Raw genomic sequence first — 18899 nt, 5'->3', positions numbered from 1 at the left:
TGAGTGCCAGAGGAGAAACAGTTCTACTTTGTTATATAATCTTATTAAATAATGTTTTATAAAGATTTAACCTTTTACCATTTGATCATTGTTTCACTGAGATATCCAAGTGATACCTTGATCTCGATTTGAATGTTTTTAGTGGAATACATATATTTATATTCTGTAGGGATTATCACTATTGTAACAAGGTGTCATCTCTGTCCAACTATAATTATGAGAGGTCTATAAAGGAATCATAGAACCTTAGCAATAATGGAACATATTCTGAGAAATAAGATCTATAAATTGGCTGTTTAGAATTCAATGTCTGGGTAAAACATTATTTTGATTTCCACCTTTTTCACCCACTTGAAATTTCCTATATTTTAGATGAGACACATTCCTGTTGTAATACTGACCTGTAGCTTATTCCAGAGCCTTGTGTTTTGAAGGGCTGAGTTAATCTTTGATTATTAAAAATAGGAGCATTCTTATTATTTATAGGAACACTTATCTGAATTCATTACTTACATTTAACTTATCAGATCATTCTTTTTTTTTTTTTTTTTTTTTTTTTTTTTGCGGTACGCGGGCCTCTCACTGTTGTGGCCTCTCCCGCCGCGGAGCACAGGCTCCGGACGCGCAGGCTCAGCGGCCATGGCTCACGGGCCCAGCCGCTCCGCGGCATGTGGGATCCTCCCAGACCGGGGCATGAACCCGCGTCCCCTGCATCGGCAGGCAGACTCTCAACCACTGCGCCACCAGGGAAGCCCCAGATCATTCTTTAAGAAACTTTTTTCATTCCATAAATGAAAATTTTATTCTATTCATATGATTTATTGACTCATGGAACTCGAGGAGGTACTGAATATACAATAATGCAGCTAAATTTCAGAAACAACTGAACTAAGGTCCTTGCTGCAGTTATAACATTTCACCCATTGAATTCTAAACAACCACTTTATAAATTTTATTTTTCATCAATTTTCCCATTACTGTGCAGCTTCTCTTGGCCACAAATTATGTGGAAAAGGCTCTGGCTGTGCTGGAGACATATATACAGAGCAAAGTATGAAAATGGAAATCCCCACAGTAACCATGGAGATGAGGCACAGGTTCTGAGGAAAAGGAATAGTGCTGAGGAAATCCTCAATGATGCCCTCTGCAGGACCTCAGTGATGCCCCTTTCTTTTCTCCCGATTTTCTACAGTAAGTTGCAGTTTACTCTTTCTTCATATGTAAGATGCTTCAAATAAATCAAAAAACAGGCAAAGAAAGATATAAATAATGAGAACAATATAACCAAGTCTGAGATAATAATATTCATGTCACCAAACCTACAGGTTAGGAATACAGAGCAAACTAATCATTCAATTCTGATACATATGTTGTAGACTTTCAGAGTTGGATATATAATGATTATCCCATTTTCTCCAATGAAACTCAGGTAATCACCAATGCTAACTAATCGACTGATTCATTTGTTTATTCAACAGCATACACTGAGATCTTACTATATGCCAGATATTTAAAGAAGTACATTTATTTTATTTTTAATAGATTATACATTCAAATGATTAAAAATGAAAATAATACTAAAAGGTATACACTGTAAAGTTTTATTCCCACAGAGGTTCCCAGCTACCATTTTCCCCATCCCATATATCCTATAGGTTGAGTGACCATACAACCTGGTTTTCCTGGAACATTTCCAGTTTGTGCTTTTTATCTTGGTTTAATTATTAATAGTACCCCCTTTTTATTCTTGAAAATGTTCTGGTTTAAATAATAAACATGAGAGAAAAAAATCAATAAATTTGAAAACAGAAAATCAATAGAGAGAATCAATGAAACCAAAAGCTTGTTCTTTGAAAAAAAAATCAATAAAATTGATAAACCTCTAGCCATACTGACCAAGAAAATAGAAGAAGACAAAAACTGCCAATATTAAGAATGAAAGAGGAACTATCACAACAGATCCCACAGAGAATAAAAGGATAATAAAAGAAGACTGCAAACAACTCTATGCCTATAAATCAACTCAGATAAAAGAGACCAATTATTAAAAGACAAAAATCAATTAAACTCACTAAAAAACACTGCAATACCAAAAAAGAAAAAAGAAAAAAACCTAGTCCTATAGCTATTAAAGAAATTGAATTTGTAGCTCAAAACTTTTCAACAGAGAAAACTCCAGGCCCAAATGTTCACTGGCAAATTCTAAAAAACACTTAAGGAAGAAATAATATCAATTCTAAACAATCCCTTTCAGAAAATATAAGAAGAGGAAACACCTCTCATGTATTTTATACTGCTAGGATTATCCTAATATCACAACCAAACACATTATAATAAACTGAAAATAAATACCAGTATCCCCCCCCAAACATAGATACAAAAATCCTCAATAAACTATTAGCAATAAGATATGGTACACATATAAATGGAATATTACTCAGCCATAAAAACGAATGAAATAATGCCATTTGCAGCAACCTGCATGGGCCTAAAGATTATCATACTAAGCGAAGTAAGTCAGACAGAGAAAGACAAATATCATATGATATCACTTATATGTGGAATCTGAAAAGATAATACAAATGAACTTATTTACAAAACAGAGACACTCACAGACTTAGAAAACAAACCTATGGTTACCAAAGAGAAAAGGTTGCAGGAAGGGGTAAATTAGGAGGTTGGGATTAACATATATACACTACTATATATAAAATAGATAATCAGGGCTTCCCTGGTGGCGCAGTGGTTGAGAGTCTGCCTGCCGATGCAGGGGACACAGGTTCGTGCCCTGGTCCAGGAAGATCCCACATGCCGCAGAGCGGCTGGGCCCGTGAGCCATGGCCGCTGGGCCTGAGCGTCCGGAGACTGTGCTCCGCAGTGGGAGAGGCCACAACAGTGAGAGGCCCGCGTACCGCAACAAAACAAAACAAAACAAAACAAAAAAAATAGATAATCAATAAGGACCTACTTTATAGCACAGGGAACTCTACTCAATATTCTGTAATAACCTATTATGGGAAAAGAATCTGAAAAAGAATAAATATACGTATATGTATAACTGAATCACTTTGTGTATACCTGAAAGTAACACAACATTGTAAATCAACTATAGTCCAATATAAAATAAAAATTAAAAGAAAAACTATTAGCAAATCAAATCTAGGCATATATAACAAAAATAATACAGAATGACCAAGTCAGGCAAAACCTAGGAATACAAGGTTGGTTCAACTTCTGAAAACGCAGTGTAATTCACCAGATTACCAGACTAAAGAAGAAACAAAACAAAACATGATTATCTCAATAGCGTTTGACAAAATTCAACACCGCTTCATAATAAAAACTCTCAACAAACTAGAAATGGAAGGAAAATTCCTTAACCTGATAAAGGATAACAATAAAAAAACCTACAATTAATATCAAACTTAATGGGAACATGGTAAAGATAATCTCCTTTCACCACTCCTACTCAACACCACAGTGAAAGTCCTAGCCAGTGCAACAAGGTGAGAAAAATAAAGTCATTTCAGATTGTAAGGGGGGAAATACTTTATATACAGATGACAGGATTTTTACATAGAAAATCCCCCCAATTATAGCAAAAACAGTTCCTAAAACTAGTAAGTGACTTTACCAAAGTCACAGGATAAGAGATAAATACAAAAGTCAATTACATTTCTATAAACTAACTTGGATTTAAAAATTTTTTAAACAATATTTACAATAGCACCAAAAAAAAAAGAAAACATAGATGTAAATCAAACTATGAATAGGATCTATATGCTGAAAACTACAAAATACTGATAAAATAAATCAAAGAAGACTTAAATAAGTAGAGAGATATATCATGTTCGTGGATTGAGACTCAATAATATTAATCCTAAATTCTCCCCAACTTGATATACAGATTCAGCATATTCCCCATCAAAACCTTAGCAGAATTTTTTGTAGGTATCAACAAGTTGATTTTTAAATTTCTAGAGAAAGGCAAAAGAATTAGAATAGCCAAAATAAAGTTGAAAAAGGAGAACAAAGTTGGAAGACTACACTTTCTGATTTCAAGAAATACTGTAAACTACACTAACCAAAGACAGTGTTGCACTAGAAGAAAGGATGGATAATCTTTCCAACAATAGTGCTAGAATAATTGGATGTCCATAACCAAAAACAAAACAACTTATACCTCATATCTAATTTTAAAAAATAACTCTAGATCATAGACCTAAAAGTAAAACACAAAATGGTACAACTTCCAGAAGAAATCATAAGAAAAAATCTGCATGACCTAGGGTTAGGCAAGGAATTTTTAGGTATGACACCTAAAGAGCAATACATAAAAGAAAAAAAACTGGGAAGTTGGTTCTATCAAAATTAAAAACTTTTGCTCTGCAAAACACCGTTCAGAGAATGAAAAGACAAGCCACAGACTAAGAGAAAATGTTGTCAAATCACATTTTGATAAAGGACTTGTATCTCAAAAAATTTACCAGAAAAAAACCACCCCATTTTTAAAATGGGCAAAAGGTATGAACAGACAAATTATTATAAAAGATACATTCATGTCAAATAAGCATATGAAAATATGTTCAACATCATTAGTCACTGAGGAGATGTGAATTAAGCCACAAGATACCACTACACACTTACTAGAATGGCTAAAGAAAAAAAAATACTGACACTATCAAGTGTGGACAAGGATGAGAAGCAACTGGGAATGCCATACATTGTTGATGTATATGCAAGATGGTAGAGCCACTGTGGAAAGCAGTTTGGCAGTGTCTTACAAATTTAAACATATACCTACTATATAATCCAGCAATCCCACTCCTAAGTGTCTAATCCAAGAGAAATGAAAAATTTATTTTTACACAAAACTTCTATGCAAATATTTATAGAAGCTTTATTAACAACCTCCCCCCCGAAACTGGACACAACTGAGATGTCCTTCAACCAGTGAATGAATAAGCAAACTGATATATCAATACAGTGGAATGCTAGTCAGCTATAAAAATGAATTTTTTTTTCTTTTTTTTCTTTTTTTTTTTGCGGTACGCGGGCCTCTCACTGTTGTGGCCTCTCCCATTTTGGAGCACAGGCTCTGGACGCGCAGGCTCAGCGGCCATGGCTCACTGGCCCAGCCGCTCCGCGGCATGTGGGATCTTCCCGGACCAGGGCACGAACCCGTGTCCCCTGCATCGGCAGGTGGACTCTCAACCACTGCGCCACCAGGGAAGCCCAAATGAATTACTGATTCATGCAACAACATGGATAAATCTTAAATTCATTTGCTAAATGAAAGAGGTCAGACCCAAAGGGTATGACTGCATTAACATGACATTTTGGAAAAGCAAAATTATGGGTATGGAAAACATATCAGTAGTTGTCAGAGGCTGGGAGGTGGGGGGGAGGGATTGACTATTAAGGGGTAGAATGATGGAATTTTGAGGGTGAGGAAACTTCTGTATACAACTGTGGTGGGAGATAGAAAACTCTAATAATTTGTTGAAACTCATTGGACTGTACACCACAAATGGTACATTTTGCCATATGGAAATTAGATAAAACCAACCAGGATTTGGACTGAACACAAGTTGGAATGCAGACTGGGACATATAAATCTAACTGTATTACAAATAAATCAAATAGCCACCCTGAAGCAGGTGGAGAAGAAAGGAGTGACCCAAGTAACTTTGGAAAATGGTGTTTGGACTGGGTGCTATAAGGCTAAAGACAAAAAGATCTGTGCCCAAGCAACATGCTCTAGTTTTAAATGTGTTTCTTATCCGGTATGGATTAGCAATTTTTAAAACTGCTTTATATGTGTACTAGGGTTGAACAAACAAGTAGATGTATTGTGGATATTGAGAGCCAGGTTTCCCACAGTCACAGAAGGAAGTTAAAAGAAAAGGGCAAAAGTTAGAATAAACTGTGGTGCTGGATTTGAGTGGGAATATCAGTATGAACTCAGGTCTTGTTTATATATCCACACATTTACATACATGTAAAACATATATATATATATACACAGATAGATACAGAAATATAGATATATTAATGTGTATGCATGGGGTGGTATTTATACATATATTTCCTATCTCTGTCTTCTGACAGGAACTAGAAGCAGTGATAGCCTAGCATTCAGATTTTAAATACCATTCTTTAACAAAAAGAAACAGGGCTCCTTGGAGAAGTGGTTGAATCTAGGGCTGGGCCAGGAAAATACAAGATGAGCCTGGAAATCGTGCAATGATAGAAAGTAGGGTAGTGCTTAAAGAAAAAAATAAAATGAGACACAGTGGCTCCTTAATGGTCTCTGAATGGCCAAAGCTGGAACAATTTCAGAAATAAAAGAATAGTGGTATTGAATTATAACCCAAAGAATAAAATAAATATCCATAAGCTCATACTGATGTAAATAACTGAATAAATAAATAAATGGGAGAAAACATACAACTCCTCTCTACCAAAGAACTCAAACTAGTAAATGAGGAAAATAGAAAGCCACCATTAACACACCAAAAAAGCTGTTAGCAAGAAAAACCAGATAAATTTAGTGGGTGAAAGTTTAAGGAGAAACAGGATATTTGCACAGGCTTGAAGTGTCTCTCCCCAAATACTTATTAGTTACAGAGAAGAACACAGTAAGATTACTGGAGAAACCTAACAGGCATCACCATAAGCAAGGGATGAATATTAACTTAAACAGTAATAAGGCAGGCATATCATGTCCCCCCGAATATGAGGCACCAAGAAGTACACAATATCACTTCTGTGGTATTTTTCCCAAATTGCATAACCTCGATCTAGTCATGAGAAATCATGACAAACCCAAATTGAGGGACATTTTACAAAATAACTGACCAGTAGTCTTCAAAGATCCTAAGGTCATGAAAGACAAAGGCTGAGGAAGGAGACAGGACAAGTAAATGCAATGTAGGATCCTGGATTGCATCCTGAAACAGAAAAAAGACATTAGTGGGTAAACTGATGAAATCCAAATGCAGTTTGTTGTTTCATTAACTGTATCATACCAGTACTAATTTCTTAGTTTTGATCACTGTACCATGATTATATAAGATTAGTCAGGAGAGTGAGACATAGCCTCTGTAGAAGCATTCAAAATTTATTCATTAATTCATTCACTAAACAAGGACTTACCAAGCCTCTACTGTCTGCCAGGCATTGTGCTTGCTGTTGAAAATTTTAAAATCAAAATAAAGAGAAAAAAGGTCCTGTCCTCAAGTAGCTTACAGCCTAATCAAGGGGAGGTAAGGCACACTGACAATTATGCTGTACAATAAATACTTTGGGAGGGAACAGGATGGCTCTACAGAAGAGGTTACATTTCCGTTGAATTCACCACACTGATAAGAGGCAGGGCATGCCTGGCGGAGGGCGCAGAGCCTGCAAGCACAAAGACGTGCCTGTAGGCTTGAATTCAAGGTTCCCTTGGGGGGCCAGATGCAGATGAGGCTGGTGGATTAGGCTGAAGCCATTAGAAATTTGGGCTTCATACTGTTCAGTGGGAAACTAAAAGTTCAAGTGGGAAACTATTAAATGTTTTTAAGCAAAGGAATAAGATAATCAGATTTACTTTCTCAAAAGATCATTTTAGTAGCTATATGAAGGATGCTTTGGGAAGTGATCAGAAAACCAGTTAGAAGGCTATCATAGTAGTCATGAGAGAGGATGGTCCTCATGGAATCCCTAGGATTTCCATGGTCGAAAAGACCTTGTTTTTGAGTGGGGTCAACAAGTGTGAAACTATTTATCAATTGAAAATCAAGAGGGAAATAGAAAAAAAAATCAATATGTTCAGGCACTTAGAATAAAAACAGACTTTTAGGGCTTCCCTGGTGGCGCAGTGGTTGAGGGTCCGCCTGCCGATGCAGGGGACGCGGGTTCGTGCCCCGGTCCGGGAGGATCCCACGTGCCGCGGAGCGGCTGGGCCCGTGAGCCGTGGCCGCTGAGCCTGCGCGTCCGGAGCCTGTGGTCCGCGACGGGAGAGGCCATGACAGTGAGAGGCCAACGTACCGCAAAACAAAAAACCCCCAGACTTTTAATATAGTAAATTCTCAGGTGTCCAGAAACCCCTTCTCTAACAGATGAATTCGTTTATTGACGACTTCAGATTCTTTAACTCTGTAATTGCCTGACTTAAGTTCTAATGTGGTTTACCAAATGGTTGACAGAGGAAAATAAATTAAAAACACTAAATTTAATCAGTTTGGCTCCCTGACTGCTGTTTAATATGGAGAGTCAAGGGGAAGGTGAAAACTCTCATTACACTGAAGTGTGCAGATTATCTACCGGGTGCATACACATATCCCCGATCTTCATCCATAAATCAGAGGTCACTGCAAGAGAAAACCTACGAGTAATTGGCTCTTTGTATTGACGCTCTAAAATACTCCCCCACTTTTCATATTAAAAGCTTTATTTGGCCCCTTCACCTGAATAACGTTTGCGGTGCTCATTTCTCCTTCACCGAATGGCCCTACAGTTTGATGAATATGCCTTACAGCTGTGGTTTGGACATTCTCTCCATCTCACGTGAGTCTTGTCTATCAGAATAAGAATTGCCAGATCAATTCAGCCAGCCACTCGCTAAGCAAAGGAGGACTCATCTCGGATCTGACTGCATTCACTTGAGGGCTAAAGTTATTCTCAGCTGCAACCCCAGAGAGACGAGAAGAATACATTAATTGCCCTGGTGCTGGTAAAAGGTGTTCTGTCCAGCTACCTAAAGCAAAGCCGTGTTGCCTTTTCACTGTAGAAGACTTCCCGGTAAGTGTGAATTCCCAGTCTTACAGCAAAACTCAGAAACGACTGCAGTTTTATTCTCGGTGCTCTCTCTCGTTTCGCAGCTACTTACAGTCAAACAGAAATACCTACTCACCTGTAGACAAAGCAAGAAATAAATTATGCCGAAGAGACAAAAAACCAGGGAGCAGACGTGTGTTTTACTCTTGGTCTGGCCATGATGAATGAGGATGAAGAGGGGCTTGTTTTTTTCTTCAATGAGAATGTTTGAGCTCGGTATTTTTACCATTTTTTATGCTCATTAACAAAATCTTACTTTCCTGTCGTTCATAAGTTACTTGATACTTTCATTCTTCTAAAACTCAAAACATTTTCTTCTCTTGGACTCTGACCGGATGCAGGGTATGTGTCAAATGACCCAAACGCCTCACGCTCACCGGCATGGGATGGGTAATTCCGCAAAGCGGACGCCCCAGGACCTCCGGGACGTGAGTGGGCTGAAACTACCTATCCCGGCGTGCCTCGCTCGCGAGCACAACGAAGATCTGTAGTCGTCCGGGTCACGGGGCTGCGCGCTCCGTGCGCGCCCCCGGGTAGCGGCCTGGGTCCCGCCCGGGGCGGAGGGCCCTCCAGGGCCGGGAAAACTGTGATTCCCGGCATGCCCTGCCACGGGTGCGCCTGCGTACGGGAGCTACCGCGCGGGAGAGCGGGTAGGTTTAAGCGCTGCCTTAGTTCTACAGAAACCAGCCCACCTGCTGCCGGATAGAGCCACAGGCGGACAGATGGACTGTGGGGTGAGGCTGCGGGGCCCTGGGAGGTCCGGCGTCCGCGGGGGCGGGTCGGCAGTTAAGATAAGGTCCCAGTCATCTCTCCCTGCCGCCCTCTCCCCTAGCTGGCGGAGTTTACTCTTGCCCTCTGGACCTCAGGACCCTGATTAATGGCGCTTCTGCGCTGGATGCCGGTGAAAACCGTTTAGGAGCGAGGTTTGCATTGACCTGGCTCCAGCGGGGGAAGGATAGCCACCAGAGAGGGTCGCGCATAAGCCCCAGTCCGACTTTTCTTTATTTATATGTTAGGTTGGCGTTATAGGTTCCTGGGAAAGCTATTTCGTTAATTTTCTGGTTTTGCCATCGGTTATCTTCCCTGGCCCACTCGTTAGAATGCAGGTGTCAGGAATTTACATTCGTTCATTGCTGTTTCCCCAGCTCCTACCAGTTAGGCTGGAACAAAGTTAAATTTTTGTTGAACTATACCGCTGTTTGCCACCCACAATGTCCCATGTACTGTCTGGGCTCTGAAGATAGAAAATGATTAAGAATCTGAGCTTACTGAGGTGAAGCTCGGGTTAGTCTGGCTTGAATGCTCCACACTGATCTTGGAGCGCCCAGGACTAGGTCCTTGAATCTTTTCTGTTCTCTGTTATCCAGTCTCCGCGGCTTTAAAAGCCATGTATATATGGACAACTTCAGAATTTATATCCCTTATTTGGAGTCAGGGGAAAAAGGTCCACCTTTCTCCCCTGACTCCAAATCTACAAGTTCAGTCAGGTATTGGGCATCTTTCGTGTTTTAAATTTAACATTTCCAAAACAACTCTTGATCTTTCCCCCTGAAACTTGTTCTTCCTAAAGGCTTTCATTGTCTCAGTTAATGGCAGCACCGTGCTTCCAATGCATCCTTTCTCATCTAATCTATCAACCAAACCTATCTTTAAAATATGTCTGGACTCTGACACTTCTTACTGTTCCGTTGCTAGCACCCTGGTCCTAGCCAGCGGCATCTCCCCTGGGTTATTGTAGCAGCTTTACAACTGGTCTTCCTACTTTGCTGTTGTCTTTCTACCATCTCTGCCTGGCTACCATCTAGGCAGACCGATCCAGTTAAAAATTAAGGTAGATCACAACACTTCTCCACTCTAAACCCTCCAATAGCTCTGAAAGTAAAGGCAGACCTTTACAATAGCCTTTAAGGCTCTATGTAACCTGTCCTGTTATTACTCTCTGACCTTATCTCCCACTATTCTCTCCTTCACTTTGTGCTTCCCAGTCAAACTGACCTCCTTACTGTTTGTGGACCCATCAGGCCTTCTGACTTAGGGCTTTTGCACTCTCTGTTCACTCTTTCTGGACCTTTCTGTCCCATCCTTATGTCACTCCTGTACCTCCTTCCCAGGTCTTTGCTTAAATATCATCTCAGTGAGGTTTCCTTTGACCGCTCTGTTTAAATTGGAAGCCTGCACCACAGCCTCCCTCCCATCCTCTTTCCTACTTTTTCTCCATTGTACTTATCACTGGTGAACAAACTATATATTTTACTTATTTCTTCAACTGGAATATAAGCTCCAGGAGGGCAGGGAGTTAGTCTCTTTTGATCATTGCTGTATTCCCTGGTGTCAAAACAGTTTCTGGCTCATGGTAGGCGTTCAGGAAACGTTTATTGGACATATGAGTGAATGAAGAAAATATTACCAAATTATTTTCCAGTGGCTGTGGTAAGCAACACTGAGTTCCTGGCCTGTTACTTTGGAACCAACAGCATATAGTTGTAGCTATTGCCAGATATAAGAATGGAGCCTGTGCCTACAGAAGCAAGTGTTGCCTTTTCAAAGCCACCTGGCTTTTACTAGTATATTACTTATGACATTTGTCTTATTCATGCCATGCTTTCAGTGAGGTAACCTGAGCTCTCTGGAAATACTTTCCCTAAACATAGAGACAGCACTGTATTAATTTGATAATGATATATTTATGAAAGTAATTGTGAATTAACTTTTTTAAAAATAAAAGCTTATATCTTCGTATTTTTATTATCGTTGCTATCAAGCATCAGGACTTAGGTTCAAGACTGCATTCAATGATATTTACTCCTTTTCAAAAACAGCAAAGCACAGATATGTTCAAGCTATAGTCTCTTTGCTGGAATATTAGCAATTACAGCTAAGTTCTCTTCTTGTAAGAAGAGTTATGGCTTCTATCCCCATAAGTTATAGATAGAATTGAAAGTCTGTAACTTCTTAATAACATATAGAGTTACAAGTCTGCTGAGCATGGAAGTCATAGAGTTATGGCCACTGGCCTCCAGGTGGCCTGCGGATTGTGTGTGGAGGCATGGTGTTTCTGTTACCCTTTCTTGGACCTGCCAGATAAGGGAGGAGAGGCAGGGGTATGAGAAACTGCAGCGAAAATGAGAATCTCTCCTGACTCTAAACCTCAAATCAACGGATTCACTGGATCCCAAGTTCTTACTTTACTCTTCCTTTAGCAGGCTCGCAGGTACTCAGGGACTTCCTGGTGGATATTAAGGCTGTCCTGCTCTTGCTACTGGGCCACCATTGCTTCCATTTTTGTTTCTGAGGGCTCTCCTGACCTTGACATTGCTTTTCTCCCCATGTGGAGAGGGGGTAGGGAAGAATTTTCAACTAACCCTGAGACCTGTTTGTAATAAATCCTCAAAGGGTAGATTGTCTTGTTTCGTTTTTGAATCCACTTTGATGACCTGAACCTCAGTGATTGACTAAGAGGATATTTCAAGGACAACACCATGTATTTCACTAAAAAGCTTTATCCTCTGCCCACTGTCAGTCAGTGTCCCAGGCACCTCGATCTCTCCCTCCGTAGGATGAATTTTCTATAAACCTCCTCTCCCTCAAAGGCTGGGGGCCAAGTTTCTTCTTCTTTTTTGTTTGAGAGTATTTTTTCTCTCCAGAAGCCTGAGACGCTCCAGTATAGATCAGGTTCAGGTGGGTGTGAGTGATGATGCCAATCAAATTCTTACCTAAACATATATAGACTTACTTTCTCTTTTCTGAGAAAATGAAGCCATTTAATTTGTGTTGTTTTCCATCTTGTTTTTATGGCTGAATGCGCACACATACCCTGTAAGGTTATGTAAGCATTTTATATCTATTTTGGGTACCTTGGGGAAATAACAGCAAAACTATGACATTTCAACAATTACACAAAAGAATTTTAGGTGGGAATCTGCATCTTATTAAAAATATGTGGGAAACTTGTACTCCATTTTCTGTATTTTTTTTCCAAAAATGAACTTTTATATTTGTGTTAGTATTATGGATCTGACTTCTGACATAAATTAATTAGACAGTCCTTTATATTATAACCAGCTCCCTGGGCCTAACAAGTTGCCACAGAAATTGCCCTCCCCTCCCACCCCCGGCACCGCTTGTCATTTTCTTTACCTCCTCCTTCTTCCCATTTCTCTACCAACTATTATCTGGGACGACTATGTATTCCAGGACTGCTCTTGTTGCAAGCAACAGGGAAGTGTGACTAAACAGAAGTTTATATTTCTCACATAAGCAAAGCTTGGAGGTTACTAGTTTTATTTCAAAAAGTCAGGTTAATCTGAGCTTCTCTGGCCTTTTCCCTGTTTCTCAGATGCTGGTGATCCCCGACCCGTTGTTTACATTTAACAGTGAGGTACTGCATGGCTGACTTAAAGAGAGCCCTCAGAGCTCCGGGCATCCTACAGGGGAAGGAAAGGACAGGTGCCATCATTTCTGTTCTTTTTATCAGAAAAAAAAAAAAAGTCTTCCCAGAAGCTTCTTGCAAACTTCTGCCTAAAGTCTCACTGGCCAGGATATGTCACATGGATATGCCAGCTGTAAGGGAGGGTGGAGACATGAACTTTTCAGCTGCTTTTGGAGGGAGGGAAAAGGAGCCAACTGCCTGTCACAAACCCCATTAAACACCCTTTCCGTACTTTTTCTCCCAACCCCAGGCCTGGTTTATTTCTATGTTGGCAGTAGCCAGACAGCAGGTGACAGAAAATGGAATGGAGGGTAAACCCATCTGGTGTTTCTTCACTGTTACCTCTCTTTTCTTCCCACCCCACACTATTGGTGGTTCCCCCAACCCTAGCCCTGGTTTCATGGCAGTAGAACCAGCCCTAAGGTTTGTCTTCGAGGCTCTTCTTTCTATTACCTGAGGGACACTATCCTGGCCCATGTGGTAACCTGAGCAGGAAACTCCAAACCTGGCTTTTTTCAGAAATGTAGATGAACCTTACTTCACATCTTTGTGTATCCAGAGACTCTATTAATATCTGGGTCTACTTTTGTCATTCCCTTCAAGAACGAATTGAAAGCATGAAAAGCAGTTAATAGAAGAGAACTTCTTTACCTCCTGTCCTTAAGCTGATTGTTAACAGAAAATCTAAAGAATTCAAAAAGGTTATATGTGTCGGAAATGCATTCTGTTTTATAGAGGAGCACAAAGGAGAGAAATCTTGGTCAGGAGCATAAAATAAGAATAAAAAGAAAATTTGTACCCTTTGACCTACATCATTCCATTTCCCCTATCTTCCAGCCCCTGGCAACCACCATTCTATTCTCTGTTTCTATGAAATCAGATTTTTTTGTTTGTTTGGTTTTTAGAGTCCATATATAAGTGATAACCACACACTGTTTTTTCTCTGTCCAGCTTATTTCACTTAGCATAATGCCCTCCAGATTCATCCTGCAAATGGCAGGATTTCCTCTCATGTGGCTGAATAACATTCCATATATATATATATATATATATATATATATATATATATGTATAAATCACATCTTTATCTGTTCATCCACTGAAGGACGTTTAGGTTGTTTCCATCTCTTGGCTATTGTGAACAATGGTGCAGTGAACATGGATATGTGGATATCTCAAGATATTGACTTTAGTTCCTTCAGATATATACCCAGGAGTGGGGTTGCTGGATCATATGGTAGTTCAAGTTTTAATTTTTTGAGGAACCTCCATACTGTTTTCCATTATGGCTGTACCAGTTTACATTCCCACCAACAGTACATAAGGTTCCCTTTCCTCCACATCCTTGCCAACGTTTGTTATCTGTCTTTTTAAAACTAGACATTCTAACAGGTGTGAGCTACTATCTTGTGATTTCGATTTGCATTTCCCTGATGATTGGTGATGTTGAGCATCGTTTCATGTACCTGTTGGCCACCTGTATATTTTCTTTAGAAAAATGTCTATTTAGGCCCTCTGCCCATTTTTTAATTGGATTATTTCTTCCTTTGCTACTGAGTTGTATGAGTTCTTTATATATTTTGGATATTAACCCTTTATCAGATATATGGTTTGCGAATATTTTCTCCCATTCTGCAGGTTGCCTTTTCAAATAAGACATTCTGAGGATCAAATGTATAACATGGTGACTATAGTTAATAATACGGTACTGTATACTTGAAAGTTGCTGAGAGTATCTTTAAGTATTCTTACCACAAAGAAAAAAAGTTACTTACATTAACTATGTGAGGTTGTTAATTATGTGGATGTATTAATTATTTTGATCTTGGTAACCATTCTGCAAGGTATATGTATATATAATCATCATGTTGTACACTTTAAATGTATACAATTATATTTGTCAACTATTCCTCAGTAAAGTATTTGTTTGTTTGTTTGGAGTTTGTTTTGTTTTGTTTTAAGTAAAAAGAGAGAAACAGGCCGTTCTCTGGAACCAGTGGGGGAAAGACGGAAGGTGGTTAGAGAGCTGTCCTCAGTGGCTGTAACAGTGTTACACTGGCAAGAAGCTCAGCCTTTCCGCTGGTGCCCCCTTAAATCCTGCCACCAGTTTTAAGACTTCTTTAATTCCTTCCCTGGGTCCTGGGGACCACCTTTAGTGACTTGAACCTAAGGGAGTCCCCACTTCCATTGCCTGGGATACCTCGGGGAGGCATCTAATCACACAGCAAGTGGGAGAGAAAGTTGTATTACGAATATCCCAGGTGGGGCCTTTGTGAACACATTCCCACAGATACACTATTGCTAGTGATGCTTAAGGTTTATGGTTTGATTAGTATAGAACTGTCTGTACAGGATAGAGTTGCAGGAAAATGTCCTTAAAGTTTCCACCAATGATCCTGTCATTGAACTTTGAGCACATGATTCGTTTAAATGTTGGGACTTCTTATAAGCTGATTCTGCTTCTGTCACTAATAACTGAAAGAGTAGTCTCACTACTCCCATTTACTCTCATGTGGTCTTGCGGGAGGAGTCTGGAAATTTGATGTCAGTAAGTGTAAAAGAGTCTTTGCTATGAAGTTATGTTTGCAAGTTCTTTTTAAAAGTCACTGCTTCAAGGTAGTTGGTAAACCTATTTTATGACAACTGCTCGGAGATCCAAGTACTGTAGAGTGTTGTTTTGTTTTGTTTTCAGAAAGGTTGGATGGGAATATGTTAAAATGAAAATGGCTGGCAATGAAAAGAGGTAATAACTCCTTCAGCCAAGTCATAGGTCCTAGTGTATGTCTAATAGTAGCAGACAGGTTAGACTAGACTGTGCTGCAGTAACAAACTACCTAACAATCTGTGGCTTATAACAACATTAGTTTCTTGCTCACTCACACTGTATGTCAAGGATGGGCCATGGCTCTGCTCATGTAATCTTTACTCTGGGATCTTGGCTTTACTCTGGGAGCAGGCCCTATCTGGGATGTTGCTCATCGCATGGAGAAGGGAAAAGAGATGATGAATGACAAGTTGGCTCTTAAAGCTTCTACCCACATTTAATTGACCAAAGCAGGACACATGGCCATTTCCAAGCTCAACAGGACAGGGATGTATAATCCTCCACAGGAAGGGGCAGTGGCCATTCTGAACAATAATAGAACCGACTACACTAATATTGTGACTTTAATCTCAGGTGCATATGGAAACTACAATGTCCAGACCAGTCCTCTCTCCAGCCTGCATCAATGCTACAGCTTCTGAAACATTCACGGTACTTCAGCAAAGGATGAGAATAGTTGAGGAACAGACCAGTTCTCTGAGGGATGACCTAATAATGTTGGACTTTGGTGAAAAAAGGTAACAAATTGAAAAATTGTGTTACAATATCTTTGTAGGTTGAAGAATTTTGCCTCACTGGTTACTAATAAGGAGTCACAGTGTGGGTGGTTTGGCAGGTGAAATAGGTACTTAGAAAAGAATTGAGAAATAACATTAGAATATTAATTAGAAAATATTTGCAAGATAAAGAGTTGTCCTCCTGTAATGGAGCTACTACCACTATTCTAAACATATTTTTAAAGTGTGTTAATTAGGTGCACAAACTTTGATATCCTATTCTCCTTCAATACTTGATTAAAAACAAATGTAATTTTTTACATAATTAGAAAAAAATTGGGGGGCCTTTTTTAAAATTAAAAATAGACTTTGATATTAGTTAAGGTGAACATCTACAACTTGATTCATGCCATTAATATGGTCTGTATTTTCTTTCTCCAGATTTATTGTAAATTAAAAGAGAGGTTATAAGTCTTAAAAAAAATTCATAGTTTAGAATGAAGTACTCAAAAAAAGAACTGTGTTTTTCCTTTGTGCTCCTGAAGAAGTTATTGCCATTAAAAGTTAGATTGTCAAAAGGCCTTGAGGAATCTGGGTGCTTAAGTGGCCAATGTTGAATTTACTGGTGTGATTTTCTTTAAAATTATGTATATATTTCCTGAATGTCTCTTACGAAGACCTAAAATTGGTATAGTTGGTATTATAGCACACGTAGAAAAATAACTCTTCAGCAAAGATTAAATTTGTACCAGTGTTGAGTATGTTAGAACAAAATGGGAATATTTATTATCACTTTGTTTAAAAGTTTTCTGAAAAGGATGTGAAATACTGCCTCCATACTAACTTTAATTCTTAGTTTACCATTATAGAATTAGCATTTAACATGTTTTATATATCACTTGCTTTTACATACAAAATAAGTTTACAAAAAATTCCGATGAAAATAACCATTAAAAAATCAGTGGTCTTGGGCTTCCCTGGTGGCGCAGTGGTTGAGAGTCCGCCTGCCGATGCAGGGGACACGGGTTCGTGCCCCGGTCCGGGAAGATCCCACATGCCGTGGAGCAGCTGGGCCCGTGAGCCATGGCCGCTGAGCCTGCGTGTCCGGAGCCTGTGCTCCACAACGGGAGAGGCCACAACAGTGAGGGGCCCGCGTACCGCAAAAAAAAAAAAAAAAAAAAAAAAAAAATCAGTGGTCTTTACCCATCCCACATTGGTCTCATCCTCTTTACCTAATCGTGCTCTCTGTGTTTAAATTTGCAGGGGCTATCAGATACTGGTTAACTAAAGACTATAGTTTTTATACTCAGTAGAAGTGTTACATTGATTCGATGGTTGGGATTACCCTATAATATTGTTATATTGGGATCTTTGTCCAGAGGCCACTTGGAAACTCCAAAATGTTTAGAAGAGCCTGTGAGCCAGGACATCATTAGCCCTATCCAGAATGAAATAATTTGTTTAGGAAAAACAGATATTTTATGGAAGAACTGTGAGTTTCTGGTAAATTGAATGTGCCGTCTGGAAAGCCTCATCCAGTCCTTGGAGATGAACATCTTCGTCTGCACACTGAAAAAGATTTGAACCCACAGAAAACAGGTATAGAGAGAAGAGGGTCATCAGAAATTCGGTCCTGTGTGGGTGCTTGATGAGTTCATGATTCTTTTCCTTTCCTGACCTTCTTTAAACTGCTTGATGACCCTCCTGTCCTGTCTGATAGATTTTCTGAAGGAAAGACTGAATACAATACAGGAGGAGCATTCCAAGGATCTGAAGCTATTGCAACTGGAAGTGACGAATTTGTGCCAGCAACTAAGAGATGTAAAAGAGAAAGAAGACACGGCACAAGATGAGGTGCAAAGGTTGACTGTGACTCTGCAGCTTGCCTCAGAGACAAAGGTTTGAGTCCAGAGTTCTGGAATACAAACTCACTGTTAATGTGTTAGCTGGAGGAGGCAACAGACCCATAAAGCTGACTTTTAAAAATAGGTGATGTTGGTGTGAGGATTCTTGACATCTGAAATTTATCTACATCGATAGCCTATAACATTGTGTGCTGTCAGTAACTGAGTATTTATAGATTCCTACCCTCTACCTGTGACTGTGCGGATCCAGACATATGAGGGAGTCTGTGCTCTTCGAGAGCTTGTATGCTAGCTGGGAGAACAAGGCACAGCAGGAAAAACTAAAGAGAGAAAAGAAGGGTATAAGAAATATTAAAGGACAGTGTAGGACAATAAGCAGATATTACCAACTAAGTGTTCTGTATGCAGGTGGGTTTGAGAAGGTGCGCATGTCCTGTCTAGAATAGATTAGGCTAGGCTTC

General features: G+C 39.5%; 1 protein-coding gene across 1 annotated transcript in view; it reads left to right on the top strand.

Moving 5' to 3' along the window:
• Nucleotides 1-16436: 16436 nt before the first annotated feature.
• CCDC150 (coiled-coil domain containing 150) overlaps nt 16437-18899 on the top strand; it is a gene marked incomplete at its 5' end in the record, with an annotated part of 90743 nt that continues 88280 nt past the window's right edge. Inside the window, 5 exon segments of the mRNA XM_079709617.1 lie at nt 16437-16594; nt 17953-18082; nt 18086-18131; nt 18134-18172; nt 18294-18472. Of these exon segments, the coding sequence (XP_079565743.1) occupies nt 16437-16594; nt 17953-18082; nt 18086-18131; nt 18134-18172; nt 18294-18472 (552 nt within the window).

This window comes from Hyperoodon ampullatus (genome assembly GCF_949752795.1).
Source record: "Hyperoodon ampullatus genome assembly, chromosome: 8".
In the NCBI taxonomy this organism is placed as follows: domain Eukaryota; kingdom Metazoa; phylum Chordata; class Mammalia; order Artiodactyla; family Ziphiidae; genus Hyperoodon; species Hyperoodon ampullatus.
This window is presented reverse-complemented; position numbering and strand designations above follow the sequence as displayed.